Raw genomic sequence first — 17242 nt, forward strand, 5'->3', positions numbered from 1 at the left:
ATCGCCTTTGCCATCTTCCTTGTGATAGCTTTTGGGAACCTTATCGCAACTACAGGTACTGTTGGGCACGAGAGTGTCGCATTTTGTGCATTGAGAGTCGCATTGTGCAGGACACTGACTTTTACATCCTGGAGTACTTTCTGCAAACTCTTGAACTATCTTTAAAGTAACCTTTTTGAATTATATGTTGGTTTGTCTGTAGTATTTGGTCTTGTGAAGTTTTTAGTAAAGATACATTATTTTTCTAAAACTGGTGTGGAGTAAATCTGTGGTGTTTTCACTGTGTTACTGTGAGTGTTGGTACAAATACTTTACACACTGCCTTTGATAGCCTAGACTGCTCAGGCCAAGCTACCTAGAGGGTGAGCAGGGGTTATCTTAACAGTGTATCCCCCTTTCCCTGACTAGAAGCAAGGGTCCCTACTTGGACAGTGGTACCTACCCTGCCAACTAGAGACCCCCAGATCTAACAGCAGGTAACAAAGTGATTGTTTGTAATTGATTCTGTATTAGCGTATGACTAAAAGCGTGAGGTTGAATTTCTCTTTCAGTTAGATATTGCCGTATTTAGGGTGTCTCTGGTCAGGCGGTAAGGTCATGATTGGTAAGCATAGTCTTCAGTCCTTAGAGGTCAGCACCATGTAACCCCAGGGGTAGTGACAGCTGGTAATTAGGCTGTCGGGTGCGGGGACCGGGGAGTCATCCTTCCCAGTGGGCCTGGGGCCACCCCGCATGCGCATCAAGGCGCCATTATGCAGAATTCTGCAGCCCCCCTGTAATGGAGTTTAAGGCACAGAGCGTAGGGGGGTCCGGGGGAATATATCCATCCGATAAGCTGTCCCCCCTGCGCATCCTTATTACAGGGGTAGTATTTGCTAGAACACTGGAACCGGGGGCGCTGCCAGTCATTGACTGTGCCGTAGGCTCTAGATGGGACATGCAGAAAGTAAATACATGCATTGATAGATTTACGGTAGGAGTGTCTTATGTATTAGACTGTGTTAAGGTTAGCCATGAATATCTGTCTATCAAATGTATCTGTACTTTTTGCGTAAAGTTCTGTATATAATGTTTTTTTACAAATTGTTATTTTTAATAAATACGGCTGGGGGGTTACATCCCCCTAATCCAAAAATTATATCATTTTGGTGTGGTGTCCATTAGTGTTACGCTGGTGGGGAGGAGGGAGGTGCCATCCCTAACCCCAGAGTCTGTAGTTGGTGTAGGGGACATAGGTGAGTACCAGACCATATGCCTTGCGGGCATCGGTGCAGCGGGGGAGGGGGAAGAGTATATTTACAAAGTTATTGCGCGACTAGAAAGCTACACGAAGCATAAGGAGGGAGGGGAAACAAAGGTTCCTCCTGTGGCTACAATGCATCTGAGAGGTATGCAATACAAAAGGCACTGGCAAAGCCACTGGGTGTAGTTTGCACATTTCAACAAGTAGTCCCTAAATAAACACATATACAACTAAGAAAACTGTAGTTGGCTGGTGCTCCCGAAGTATGAAACCGGAAGTGAAGTATCAGAAGCACCACGAGTAAGGACCCAGGAAATATAACTGGCACAGTACTAAGCGAATTGAAAGGAAAGGCGGGATTACACATCGTATAGAGAGATTACAGCAGGTCTAGCAGCACCGCATGATAGTTGTAGGCTCGATCTAAAAATGCCTAACAAAAATGAAAGTGTCCTTGTGTAACGCAACTGGTGCTCATGCAAAGCGCTCTGATACCTGATACCTGTGGGTCAAGTTTGTGCTATATTACACTACAGGGAAAAAACACATTGGTTGCTACAGATGGCGTTGGAGTGAAAGGAAAGATGCACGGAGCACTAGTGTTTGAATGAGTCAGAGTCGCAGGTATATGACACATATGTGTTAAGGGAGCATTGATGACCGAGTGCCCAGGTGCCAATCTCAGCATGTATTGACTAGTCCTCCACACTCTCATTCACCGAATAATGATCCAGGCACTCAATACTGACTTATTTATCATCCTCCCCTCCAACAGTTCACTAATTTTCACAAACGCCCACTCACTTAAATGGAAGGTCACACACTTGCACACGCACACAAACCCACCAGTCTGTGAAGATAAACAGCGAAACATATTGGCTTTGGTACGTATTTGGTTGCAGCCCTACTCAAGAGCATTTGGTTAGCATTTGGATGTCATAAAGGATACTACCTCCGGCTTTTTATTTACTAGTTCAGGTTATTATACATATTGAGGGATGGGGCACGTTTGAGGAACACAGAATAATAATTGAAGGAGATTAAAGGTTCTTTGGGCAGCTACGAGACAAAAGGATAACATTAGTGATGCATTAGGGTCAGATGAGAATCACCTTTTACGAATATTATTAATCGCTCATATGCAAAGTTTCCAAGTGCTATAAACACCACCTAAACAGAAACTATAAAACAATTCGAACAAAATGAACATGGCACCAAAACTAACCCAGACACAAACGGGGGATGTCTTATTCATTAAGTAGCTGGGTTTTTTAAGACCTTTTTTAAACCTTTGCAGTAATTTCCATCATTTTGATGTCATGAAAGAGAAGGCCTTGTTCTAACTTTCGGTTTAGGCAACTTTGGGCGAAATGTTAGTCGGAGTGTAAGTCTCAATCTAGAACATGCCACTGAAATTTGGAGGCCTAAGTCAGAGCCTCTAGCTGACACTGCAGTGTGAATGAAAACACTATCCTGACTCAAACAGCGAGCCAATGCACTGATCTGAGCACTGGTGTAATATGGTCTTCCCTAATAGGCTTGTAAAGATTCTGACAGCAGCATCCAAAGCTATCAGAAGATAGTGCTGGCTTTTACTGGGGCATCAAGATAGATGACGTTACATAGTCGAATCACAATTGAATCAGTTTTAACATGAAACTGCAAGTCAACGAAGGTAACCCCTTCTTTTAAACCTTAATACAGAGAGCGCGCGCACTGGATACATTGTTGTCATACGTCTAGAAGAATGCCCGGGCTGGTTAATTCCTTGGAGGAAGGGAGGATTCATGATCTTTGGACAGGATACCTTCTTCCAGGTGGAAATATACACGTATACACACACGGTGGTAGGTAAAAGAAACATTCTCGCAGGATTGAGCTCACTGTCATCAGCATACAGTAAAAATATGGTCATGCAGAATGGACAGGAGCCGCAAGGAGCCTCATTGTGCAAGTTAAAAGGAAAAGGTGGCACTATGGCAAGGATCCATGAGGGACAACACAGCTGATCTCCATAGGGTGAGGCAAGAAAACCTTCTGGTAGTTAGCGGTTAAAGTGATTAAGCAAGTCATTCATGGGGTTGAAAACCCGCCTCTGCCAGACTGATGGTCAAAATACTATGGTTCATGGTGTCAAATGCTGCCGATGTGCCCAATAGTGCCGCTGTTATCCACAAATCTCCATAGATCATCCAGTAGCAACACCACCTTCTTCTCTGTGAAAAGTACTCATTATGGTCCAATCAAGGTTTGTTGATGGGTGACATCAATTTTCTCTATTAGATTGAAAACAAATGCCCACATTGATATGTAAGAAAAACAGCAGAACTGCCAATACTGATACCTGTTTTCTCTCATTTATTTACGAGGGGACATATTGAAATAAACAACATGTACCACAGACCTCTTTTTCCGTCAATAATCAACAAATTTCTTTTATTTATTTTACATAATCCATCACAAATAGTTTTTTAAAACATTGACACAAAACTATTGCCACCTCCTACTTCCAAAACGATTACCTACCACTCTTTTCCTTTTTTAACACCCATACCATCATTTTTATACATCTCCATACATTCTCATTCACTGTTCTTGTCATTCACCACATCATCCAAGACACTCACATCACAAATCCTTACACATCTAAATGACGTTTTTTCACAATCACAAAAAAATTAAATTAGTTCATTACAAGCCATAGAAATATGTTATACATTGTATCCTCTTTATGAAAGAATTGAAATAATTCTCAATTCTTATGGCCAAAAAGAAATAGGTCTACGCGTTTCAAACCCCCTCCAATCACGGGGTTCTCATCAGGACCTGCAAGCTCAGTCGTGGTCGAGATCAGCCGATCTAGAAGATTGAAAAATCCAATATTGTGAATTGTCTGGCTGTTCCTCTGAGTTTTAATGGTGTTCCCAGTGATTCATTTCTTGGGACATCATGGGTGTGATTTCCACTCGTCCCGCATCCGTAGTTTGTTTTCGAGGCCTGAGGCACAACCCCTCAGTTTAAAAAGGTATTACACAACAGAAGCAACTCACTTATAAGAAACTGCCTAAGCTGTTTCTTAAAGCTTAATGGGCATAAATAATAAGGAAAGCCTGGATAATGATTACCCATTAATTAGTGCTCAGATCCGAAACGGTTCTGTATCAAAATCTGTTTATCGCTTTCGATGGGGAATCTGGTGTAATTATTACATTACCGAATGTGGTTTGTGAAATGTTTCCTGATCACTTAACATGTGTATTACCAGAGAAAATGAGGTGCGTATAAGCTTAAGATAACTGAAATACATGAGCAAAATAAGAGTGATATAATCAGGTTTATGAGACACACATTAGGGAAAGATGACACACACATTGGGGAAAGGTGAAAAGCAAGTTGATGGAGATAATACAATTTTGGAAGCTGAGTGGCACTCTAGCGAATTGGATACCCCCCAGACTGGTGAGGGGAGAGATATGTCATAGGAAAATGAGAGACACACTGGGGTATAAAAACATTGTCAAAAGAAGAGATATGCATCAGGGGACAATTCATTAATGAAAATATAGAGTTGTAGATTTGCAGCTATCAATATTGGTGTTGTTTCCATCAGGTGTTGGAAGTAACATCAGATATGCAACGAGAGTGAAGCACGAGTTGTTTATAATGTCAAAGGACACCCCAATGTGAAACATTCTAAGGCTCAGTGTTGAATCAGCACCCCCAAATCATCTTACCCTGCTTAGCTGAGGAGTTCAGGGTTGACGGAGTTCTGGGTAACCTATGCAATGCATATCATGGACTCTTCCCATAGAAAATCGGGCATCCTGTCAAATACCCCGCCACCCACAAGTAAACTCTCCCTCCCTTACTCAATCCAAAAATAAACCTGTCTCCCTCAGCAGTACTCTCCCCTCACCCTCCACCAATTCCACCTATATGTCTGGCTGCCTACCACTCCGCCATCTTTGCCTTTCCTCCCACTGCTTCCTCAAAACTTTGATCTTTGAGTTAAATGATTGATGGAGAGCTGGTGCTTCACTGATAGTGGCTGGTCCGTCCGGCCTGCTTTTGCCTGCTAGTGAGATCTGGCGCAGATCGATTAACAGGACCCCCTCTTCCTTTGGCCTGTGGAAACAGTAGATCACCACCTACTAAACCGCAGCGGTGGAGTCCGGTGTTTCACTGCTCTGACGCCAGAGCAGCAGTGACATAATTAAACTTTCATTTTCACAGCTCTGCCTTCAGAGCAGTGAATAACCGAATTTGAAGTAGCGGTCCACACTACACAACATTATTGAAGTGCACCCTGCCATGACAGTGTCTTTAGGCACTGATCATCTGTATGACTGCAACTGGACTAGAGGGAAACAGATGAGACTTCAGCAGGGACGAAATCCCATTTGGTCGTTTTTTCCACGCACTCATTTCCAGGCAGAATAATTAGCAATGGACATAGAAGAAAGATGAAGGGCTCTTGAGTGCAGAGTCCAGATTTAGGACTTAATATGTGTCACAGTAAAGTAGGAACGAAGCCATAATGGGCCCATTCCAAGCGATATTAAAAGGACATACAAACACACATGAATTTAACTGCATCTTCCATCACGAGTCAATGCATTTTCTTGCTGACAGATGATACATGTTGTATTGGATGAAGTAGAGGGACCATGCATTTCTTGCAATTACTTGCTATGTCAAAGTCTAACACACAGACTCCCGAAAACACTGACTCCCTCGACCTATTTATAAATCTTTGTGTCTCTTTTTAAGGATACAAGTCGCTCTCCTATTTCACTGTACTCTTGGAAACCCTTTCCTTTAGGGTTTGCTTCAGGAACTACTGCCTTCTCTCGAATTCAGACCTCTCAGTCAAGTCGTAGGAATCATGCAGCAACTTCAACCATTTGGTGGAGCTTTTTTAAGTTGGATTTTGTCCAGGGAGGGGCAAAGTCAGCTTTTGTCTTTCCACCGAACACCACACAGAACTGGGTAAATACTGAAGGTGTTAGGGGATTCCACAGGCAAATCACTATCTTTGAAACCAAATCTAACTCTGAAGGTCAAGATAGATTACTTTCACGTGAAGTCTCTAAAAATCTTTCAGCATTTCCAAAAATCTCAGACAATTCAAACTGTCTTCTCTCTCTTTCTCTTTAGGATGGACTACAATAATTGTATCAACCTTAAGTAACCAGTACAAAAGCATAGTTAATTACATCATACTAATTATGTGCTTGTACGGTCATTTATTCAATTTCATTTTTCAGCCTCAAAGGACAAAAAAAACATACCGCCCTAACACCACAACCCCAGTCTGCACGCAGGGCACTGGTAGGGTTCCTTCTCGAACTGCTTCAATTAAAAAAAGACAAAAAAGCCAACTTGAAACTAGAAAGCGAAACAACAATCTCATCTTAACAAGTGAACGATTGAAAAAAAGCAATTCTTTAGCCATTGAGATTTATCTCAAGCAAAATTTGAACTGTTCAAGACCATACCAAATATATAGGGCGAAAAGCGATATAGAATAGTATCTCACTTCATTTGTCACCCGACGTCAATCTTTTATTCATTCCTATGCAACATTTTGGAATCAGTTTGACAACAAAATGGAAAAAAGGAAGCAACTATTATATTGAGGAGTTATAATTCGCATGTTATTTCTAAATTGGTGTGCCCAGATCACCCCTCTAATGAATGGCCCTACATGGTCCTACAAATGGAGGAAATTTGATAGGAAGATGAATTTCTGTTACCTACTTCAGGGTGAAAATGTCAGGTGTACACTGCTGGTGTGCAGATTCTGTAACAAACTTAAGACAGAACAAATATAACCAATGCTTACAAAACATACCCTAACAGTAGGTCTTGGTGAAATATTATTTGGAGGTTAAATTTAAACATTTTGCTTTGCATGAAATTCCCAAAAGTTCACATGATGCAAGTTTCCACGAATTTCACATTATTTTAATCAACAAACAGGCAGACTGGTCTTTTAAAAGTTCTTCTTGGATGATTGAAAAGGGAAGCGTAAAATGTTCAAGTGACAAAAATTGTGAAAGTATACATGAGAACGAAAGTACCCACAATTTGGAAATGAAATGAAATGATCATAGAATTTCCATTTATCTTTTGTAATTAGACAAATCCGTTTAAAACTATGTAATAAAATATTGAGGGCCCGAGTACGATGTCGGGCAGAAAGCCTCACACCTACTGTTGGAGGGTTTCTGCCCGACATGGGAGGTATAAAGTCCGCCCACCATATTAGGAAGACGGCGTTCAGTGTTTAAACCTGCAGGGGAATCCGATGTGGTTCCGACGGGCTAAAGGAAAAGCAGAATAATCCCTTAAGGAGGAAGTTTCCTCCGCCGAGTTTATGATGTCGGTTTCCGACAGCAACTCCTTGTTGGCCTTTCCAACATGGAAAGGCTGTCGGAAAGAGACATTGGGGGCCCCAGCAGGACCCCTTCTCCCTAGGCCCTCCGCATACTGCCCTGGGGGGCAAGTATCGTTGCTCCTCAACACCCCTGCATCGTGTGGCAGGCACCGTGAGATGCCTGCCACACCGTGCAGGGATCTTTACAAACTTCCAATTTTCAATGGGAGCTTGTGTTGCAGGCTTTTTCAGCCCACTGCACAAGCTCCCATTGGAAGATAGAGGTTTCCAACCACACTATGTGTTGTCGCATCCTAATTGGGATTGCGGAACCGCCAACCCATGGTCGGGTTTCTTTTCCGCAACGGTGCCGGGTGGATACAAGTCCGCCCGACATCGTAATCAGGGCCTAATTTTGCATTGGTTGTGCTCCTTTCAAATAACTGACACTAAAAACAAGAAAATGTTTGAGCAAAATGCCAAAATTGGATCTAAACTGAATACGGAAAGTAAGCACTGATTTTCATTGTACCTTCTGTATCGGTTATGGCAACCCCAGGCTGCAATGCTGGATCTTGACCATTTTGGCTCATTTTCCCTCTGTGGGAAAAAAGAAACAGAAACAGTGGTTAGCGTGTTGATAATTTTGACTGTTTAAACTAGACTTACAAGCTTAAGAAGGATGATAGACAAATATATGAGTTGCATAGGAGGATTGTCGCCGGATTCTTCCCTAGGGAAAAGACTGCATTACCTGCAAAGTCATCGTGCTCGGATTTAAAAATTATCTGATGTCCAAAACACTTTGACGAAAGCGACCCCCAGCTGATTACTCTAAGCTATATACAACATGGTCAATCGCATTAGTATCTGGCATGTACATCTTACAGGTAAGAACTGCTCGCCACCACTGTTGCTCAACAGAAGGATCAACACTTGCTGGTAAATTCACAAAACCGACTGCCCAACAACTTGAACTTACTTGTAATGATGCTTTTTTGATGCAGAAGGTTTAACCTATGCCAAATAATGCTCGTTTTTTCCGTTAAAATGGAACTCCAGATAGGTGGTTCCCAGATTGATCTCTTCTGCCTCGAAAGACACCCTAAATTAGATTCTCAAAAAACTTGACTGAAGTCCTTTCAACAAGCTTGACTGAATTTCAGCTATCATAAATGGAGACACATTTTTAGTGGAGGAAAACACTGTGATTGGTTGCTGGTAGTTTTACTAAACGCCCCATCATCATATTCCTGCAAAGGAAGTATAATTATCACTGTGTGAAATAATGCAAATTACACGTTTTGTTAGAGGATGTAGTGGGGGAGAAAAAGTACGTCTGGGTGCACATACCCAAACTGATTACTGAGAAAAGAAGATATGAAACTGAAGCTAGTAATAGAGATTCAATGGCATTTTCTGCATTGGGTTATTTTGTGTTAATAGTAACTTGTTTATATATCATAGAGGTCCCACGTTGTACTGTGGACAAACCATTTAATTCAACGCACACAGTATTGTGTCTCTTGCCCTACAAAAAAGGCACTCAAACCAGATGCATTCCAATCTAAAGTATGCTCACATAATTTTCTAGCGAAGTGCTATTTTCAACCAGAAAGTAATGCTTATCTTTAAATACTAGTAGGTTGAATATTTTAGACATTTCTATAATAAATTTATCATTCTGCCCTTCTCTTGCTGCCATACCATCAGAAATCAGATTTTTGCTTATCCTGTAAATAAATCTTAAATGGGGTGTAGTAAAGTCAACATTTTATTGGTAGATTCCTTAACTGCCAAGTTTGATGTGATCTAGCAAGGAAGTCTTTTCGTTGCTTATAAGTAAGAGATTTCCCTAATTTGGACTTCTAGGAAATTTAGAAAAAAAGGCAATATTTTCATTATTTGCTGTGTGTAAAAGCTTAAACAAATCTGAAACAAATTCCATTGTGAACCTTGGCCTGAATACATTATTCAAAATTAGTAAGCGGTCTAACTGCTTCTTGCAGCTTTTGTGTCCCTGTAGATTAACAAGTCAGCCAACAGGCCCTTGCAGTTCCCTTCTAAGTTCTGGCTACAAATGGAAGCTGGTCCAGCCCTTAGGGTTCTACTCACAGGTCTCAACAACAGGTGCAGTCTTTCTTCTTTCTTCCTCGGGCCCAGTAGTGTTCTGAAGAAGGTACCTGGAGATGCCAAATGTATGCTTGGTACTATCTTGTTGGTTAGGGAGACTCCTGGCACCTTACTAAAGAATAGGGAAAAGGTTTCCAGGAGCAACCCTACCCACTTTTTCAGACGTTCCTGGTTGCTGGTCAGCAGACAATGCCACACTGCCTTCTCTACCGAACCCCAACATGGCAAAACCTTTCTTCCTCTGTGCAGAGCTCCCTGTGCCCACACAGCTGTGTGGCTATGAAAATAGGCAAACCCTCCCAAAGGACACTCGAAAACCAGTTCTGAGACAGCTCCCCTCCCACTGGGTTTGGAGCTGGCCTGACTAGAAAGACATAAAGGAAGTAGGTCCACGTGTGTGCTACATCAGCCAGTGACTTGGTAGAAATCCTTTTAAGATATGCAAGGAGCTGGGCAAAGTCACCAGGCCCTTTGGTCAATGGAAGGCCCTCTGTTGTCCTAGGAGCAATTCATACCTCACATAGGATAGCCATAAGTCAGGTGACAGACGAAAATGTAATAGAAATGCCGCTGAAGGCTTTAGGTATGAAAAAGGTGATATTCTAACTGTACTTTTTCTGAAGTAGTTAGACAAAATTCAACTTCACCAGCACGTTGAATTTTGTTTAACTATTAAAATGAACTTTTGAATTATTTTCCTAGCTGTTACCAAACCAAAATTAGCTTCATTACATTGAAGACAGTAACCCAGTGCTTTCCTATTGCACTGCCAGCCTTGCTACAGTGTAAATACGTTTTAGGGCATTTTCTCTAAAATGTGTAACATTACGTTTCCACAAGACCTCCTTTTCAATACTATTCACTGCGCCTTAAGGCTAGCCGGCCCTAGTTTAAGGATGACTCATTGATATTTAAACTAAAGATTTAGGCCTCTCAAAAGATTATTTTGACAGGTCGTAATGGCAGTTTAAAACCTGCCCAGCCAGGCTGCAGGAGCCGGCATGGAGCCATATATACATTGTCACTGTAGCTGGGGCACAATAATTAATGCATTTCACTAGCGACATTTATCTTACTGATCCTGATACACTTGGTACCATATACTCGGGATTTCTATGCAAGTTAAATATGCCAATCAGGATTTATTCCCAATTTCAACATATATTAGGGGTCGCAGCTTATATACTGGGCACTGGACAGCAGTGTAACAATGTACAGAGTCCAAAAACCAGCAATAGAAACTAGCAAAAAGTGTAGGTGACCACGCAAACAGGGGCATTTTCTTAAAGACTTATTAATCTGGATACATTGAAACCTCTCACTTTCAGTGTTTTACTTCATATGCTCAAATGATGTTGTTGTCCCTGGTTAAAGCACCTTCTTCTATGCGCTCTTTTTGTGAGTCTAAAGATGTATCTGAAATGAAATCCTTTTGGGCCCTATCTGGGGAAGCATAGAGTTGAAGGAAGGGCTTTTTTCCATACACTGGCATTCTCTTTATCTGCAATAGTTTCCCAGTTATGAATCCCTTCCGGTCAGTGATGCTTAGCTTACAGACACAAACGGCGTTAGCTTTCTGCCGTCCAGATCAATTGTTTCCAATATACTCCGAGTGGACCTAAGGTCAGCCCCTTGCTCAGGACTCGATAACATTGTTATCTATCTCAGTTGCCTCCTCTCCATTCAGTAGCTCTCGTCGTTATTCTCGTGTTTCCCCAGGAGCATTTTGGCCTCACACTGTTCTGAAGGTTGACTTGAATCCTTCCACTGACATTGTATGTTTCAGCTAACTCGTTCTTTTTTCCTATAAGTATTTGCCTTGCCTCCACCACCTCACTCTTTGTGTTCTACCCGCTCCCTTCCTTCCCAGCTTATCCGCCGTTTCCCCTGCTCTACCCCACATATTTTGTTTATAAAAATATCTCCCCCAGTCCCACTTCTTTATTGCTTCCCCAGTCCCCACCCCTCTCTACTTCATTTTTTTTCTTGTCTAAACATTGTGGCACTGACCATTCTAACAGTGGACTTCCATTACACACTCTTCCATTACACCCTTTTACCCCCTTTCAACACAGCTGTACGTCTGGCAGAAATGGCACAGTAGTTTGTTTAAACAAAGCTATCCAAAGATAGCTGATGCAGATGGACGTACATCCACTGTGGACAACTTTCAGAGGGTTTAGCCTCTTCGCTGCGGCGCAAATTCTGCCGCAGTGCTCCCGCAGTGCTGACATTCCGATCGCGGGTGTGGTCATGACGTCTCCCGGACGTCGTCCGCACACGCCCATCGTGACTCATGACGGCCGGGAGACGTCATGAGCATGGAAGAGGTTATACAAAAGTTAAAAAGGCATCCAAAGTTGGCCACTGTGAATGCGTACGCATCCACTGGTGTCATCTTGGAATGAACTGTAATGTTTTAACAAGCCCGTTCAAAGATGAATTCCATAGATGCATGTACATCCACTGCAACTCGAACTCAAACAGAAGCATTGGCAAAGCCAACAGCTTTCAATGTCAAGACACATTCGCTTTGCCAATATTTCCTTAGACCTAGGGCCAGCTATATATTTTGCACTGTCCATGCATGATGTCTACCTATTGATCAGGCTAACGTACCTTTGTTCTGTGTAACCTGGACAGAGAAACATTTATGTTGGCCACAAATAATTTCAGTATGTAGTGTGTCAGTAAATTAATGTGAAAAACTCATAAGTGATTTGCTAGCAATGTTTGTCCACAGATTTATCATACACACCGCAAGGACATATCTCTTTTCCACCGGGAAAGGAATCCAAATCGTTATTGCTGTGTAGCACATTCTAAGAGATAAGTGGCTGAAGGGCAGAGGTCACAGGAATCCTAATTGCGAGTTCAGAAAAGAACAGAAAACTATTATACAAAGATCAATATCCCAGGGTAAAAATCCATGATGAATGAATGGCCTGGAAAGTGTACGAACACCTAGGAACAGAAGGATGCAAAGAAGGCGGGACCAGACTGAAGATGGCAATGAGGGAGAGTCTCTATGCAGGTGGGTATGCAAATATCATTGAAAAGCTCTAAGCAGGAGACTCATTAGGAAAACCTCTGACTATATGCAAGGAAAAAGAACACGGCCAACATAGGTAGAAAAATGCTGTGGCAACATATAGGCTACTAAAATAAAGAGCCCCTCTTTGAGGCATTTATTATCGCCGTATCCTGTAAAACAGCGCAGCAGCAGCACTTTTCTTGAAAGCACCAAATGAACATTGAGGGATCTTTACAAAAAGCACTGCCTTTCATAGACTGAGGAGCTGCAGGAAAGGATATTATCACACGCACCCCTTTGAATAGGGTACAGAAATACATAAACGGACACATCAAGGCACAAAGGGCCATATTATCAAGAACGGCGCAAACATTATTGACGCTTTAGCGACAGAAAACTGCTGCTAAAGCAGCGATAAGGGGCTTGATAATATGCCCTAGCGAATTCCAACAGAAGCCTAGGTTTGATGTCCTTCACACCAGGACCTGGCCTTCTATTGGAATTCTCTCGGGCATGGGTACTCACAAACTTTCTGTTGGGGGCCAAATTTACACTGTGGTTTATGGCCGAGGGCCGCACCGGTGGGGGCGGGGGCAGTGGGGGAGAGGGGTGGGGCTAGAGCAAAAAAAAAAACTATGACCATGAGGTTGAACACAGGCCCCTGCAGCGGACACCTTCATCCACTGAGCCACCAGACCCGGCATACACACATCTCTCTCTCTATTTATCTATCTCTCTCTCACTCGCTCTGTCTCCCTTCCTCTCTCTATCTCGCCCTCCTCTCTATCTCTCCCTCCCTCTCTCTCTCCGTCTCCCTCCCTCTCTCTATCACTCTCTGTCTCCCTCTGTCTCACTCACTCTGCTTGTCTCCATCTCTCTCTGTCTCCCTCTCTCTGTCTCCCTCCCTCTGTCTCCCTCTGTCTGTCTCTGTCTCCCTCGCTCTGTCTCCCTCTATCTGTCTCCCTCCCTCTGTCTGTCACCCTACTCCCTCTGTCTCCCGCTGTCTATCTCCCTCCCTCTGTCTCCCTCTGTCTGTCTCTGTCTGTCTCCCTCCATCTGTCTGTTGCCCTCCTCCCTCTCTCTATCTCTCTCTCCCTCCCGCTCTCTATCTCTCCCTCCCTCTCTCTCTCTCCTTCTCCCTCCCTATCACTCTCTCTCTCTGTCTCTCCCTCCCTCTCTCTCTCTGTCTCCCTCTGTCTCCCTCCCTCTGTCTCCTTCTGTCTGTCTCCCTCCCTCTGTCAGTCTCCCTCTGTCCATCCCCCTCTGTCTCCCTCCCTCTGTCTCCCTCCCTCTGTCTGTCTCCCTCTCTCTGTCTCCCTCTCTCTGTCTCCCTCTCTCTCTGTCTCCCTCCCTCTTTGTCTCGCTCCCTCTCTGTCTCCCTCCCTCTGTCTACCTCCCTCTCTGTGTCTCCCTCTCTCTGTGTCCCCCTCTCTCTCTGTCTCCATCCCTCTGTCTGTCTCTGTCTCCCTCCCTCTGTCTCCCTCCCTCCATCTGACTCTCTCTGTCCCATCTGTCTCCCTCTGTCACCTCACCCGCTGCTCTCACTCCCTGCTGCCCTCTGTCACCTCACCCGCGGCTCTCACACCCTGCTGTCCTCGTCACCCTCTGTCACCTCACCCCGCGTGTGTCACCCCGGACTGAGACTGCTTCCCAGGCACACACACAGCTACACCCGAGTACTTCACAGGTCTTTAAAAGACCATTCACTTGTTAATGAGGTTTTGTTGTATTTTACCTCGTCTTAGCACCCCTGCATTTTCACTCAATCAGAGGGGAGATGCAGGGGTGCTAAGGAGAGATGAAATACAACAAAGCCTCATTAATAAGTGAATGGTCTTTAAAAGAATCGCCCGGCCCCCATAGCTACCCGCTGCTGCAACCGGCGGTGTTTGCTGACACAAAAAAGCATAAGTATGATGTCTGCAAGGTCTGCGGGCCACCAAGGAAGGCTTGCCGGGCCGCTGGCTGCCCGCGGGCCGTACTATGAGTACCTGTGCTCTAGGGCATGTTATCAAGTCCCTTATCGCCGCTTTAGCGGCAGTTTCCTGCCGCTAAAGCGGTGATAATGTTTGCACCACTCTTGATAATATGGCCCAAAGTATATATAACTCATAACTTGACATACCCACAGAAAAGCAGTGAACGCAAACTACTCGTACCAAACCAATAGACCCCCTACATAAAGCTACTGCAGTAAAAGCAACACAACCAATAGCATCCAAAATATGTGTAAACCACCAACACAGGATAGAAACTCCATGTACCCAGAACATCACACTCTCTTAACCCCTTCGCTGCTGCGGACATTCCGCTGCAGCGCTGGGGGGGGCAGGGGGGCAGCACGGTGGGCCTGTGCTCATGACGGAGCCGCTCCGTCATGAGCCACAGTTGAGCTGTGCTCATGACGGAACGGTTCCGTCATGACTCCGCCCATTTGCGTTGTCCCCCCGCACAGGCGGGGAAACAGCGCCGCGCAGGCGGAGCGGCCGCCAACAGGATTGTCATGACGGAACCGTTCCGTCATGAGCACACGGCAACCGTGGCTCATGACGGAACGGTTCCGTCATGAGCGGGGAAGGGGTTAAGGAAAGAGATCCTATATGCAACCATGCAACAAGTGGGTTATCGATTTATGTACATACATTATTAATACGTCAGTCCGCTCTGTAATTGAGCTACGAGTAGGCAGTGAAATTCACTTTTAACCTTGTAATAAACTTCTAAGTCTCCTTTTTTTCTAAAGAAAAGATTAAGAACCTCTTGCATAATCACATTAATGGTTCACGCATCTCAACTAGTATTTTTTTCAAATGGCTTTTTCATAAAACCTAAGAATAGATAATTGAGTGTACCTTCCTGTGAACAGAATTTATGTAGGATGATACATTTAATACAGGATAAAATATTTCACATTAGGCACACTGATTAGCCAATAAATTCTTTATATGAGCCTTAAATCCTAGCAACCACAAACGGATGTATGACAGACATTCATTTTGTTGAAATGCATGCCATTACAACGCGGCCGTTACAAAGCAAATGCCATTACCATGCATGACGTACTATGCATGTTTTTACAACGCATATGCCTTTACCACGCATGCCTTTATAACGAATTTTGTTGTAAAAGCATGAATGGTAAAGCCATATCTGTGATAAAGGTTTCATTGTCCATCCATGTGCCCTAGATATTGTATCTATATTATGCTTGATATACCGGAACGTTTTGTTTTGCACCATATACCTATGTATCTACGATAGGATGTTTATACTATCATTAACTATCATGGAACTTTATGTTATTTAGCATGTACCTTTGTATCTAAGACACTTATCTTGTAAAGCGCTCTGATACCCGCAAGGGTCTTGTTCGTGCTATATAAAATTTTCAAATAAATAAATAAAATATAGGTATTTTACAGGTAAGTATAAACCCTTTCTACATATATATATATATACACAAAGGGTTTATTTCTTTCCTGTAAAATAATTACATTTTCGAGGTAAAGGCATGCATGGTAAAGACATATGCTTGTAAAAAATGTACAGGTAGGTACAAACACTATTTTATACATACAAGAGGGGTAGTTGGCCCCTGTTAGATCTGGGGGTCTCTAGTTGGCAGGGTAGGTACCACTGTCCAAGTAGGAACCCTTGCTTCTAGTCAGGGAAAGGGGGATACACTGTTAAGATAACCCCTGCTCACCCTCTAGGTAGCTTGGCCTGAGCAGTCTAGGCTATCAAAGGCAATGTGTAAAGTATTTGTACCAACACTCACAGTAACACAGTGAAAACACCACAGATTTACTCCACACTAGTTTCAGAAAAATAAGGTATCTTTACTAAAAACTTCACAAGACCAAATACTACAGAAAAACCAACATACAATTAAAAAGGTTACTTTAAAGATAGTTCAAGAGTTTGCAGAAAGTACTCCAGGATGTAAAAATCAGTGTCCTGCACAATGCGACTCTCAATGCACAAAATGCGACACTCTCGTGCCCAACAGTACCTGTAGTTGCGTTAAGGTTCCCAAAAGCTATAACAATGAAGATGGCAAAGGCGATGCAATACTCCTGAGACCTTGGGGAGGCTTTGCAGCAGCCCTGCTTCACGCAGCAGAGGTGGATGCGCCGGCTCCGATCTGTAGGGGGAGGATGCGATGACTTTGGCTTTCGTTGCGTAGGTTTCTTAGGGGGAAGCTTCACGCACAGGTACGATGCGACGACTTCTGGTGCTGCAACCCTCGATGCGTCACGGGACGGGACTCTGCGTCGACACACGCAGCGACTGGATACTTTCATGCACCGGCAGTGGTGCGGCCCGCAAACTGGTTCTGCGACGACCCTCGCAGCATCAGGAATCTTCACGCACCGGGACGATGCTCGATGCACTCGGCGATGCGGGGACTCCGGGTGCTGCGATGACGCCGCGATGAAATTCTCCTCGCACT

General features: G+C 43.6%; 1 protein-coding gene across 5 annotated transcripts in view; it reads right to left on the minus strand.

The window, feature by feature from the left end:
- The window catches only part of PCLO (piccolo presynaptic cytomatrix protein), a 1384288-nt gene that overhangs the window by 93641 nt on the left and 1273405 nt on the right, over positions 1–17242 (minus strand). For all 5 annotated transcript variants that reach the window (XM_085652900.1, XM_085652897.1, XM_085652899.1 and 2 more), the window contains one exon: positions 8155–8222. In XM_085652900.1, the coding sequence (XP_085509026.1) occupies positions 8155–8222 (68 nt within the window). The remainder of the gene's footprint in view (positions 1–8154; positions 8223–17242) is intronic.

Source organism: Triturus cristatus, chromosome 4_1 (genome assembly GCF_964204655.1).
Source record: "Triturus cristatus chromosome 4_1, aTriCri1.1, whole genome shotgun sequence".
NCBI lineage: Eukaryota > Metazoa > Chordata > Amphibia > Caudata > Salamandridae > Triturus > Triturus cristatus.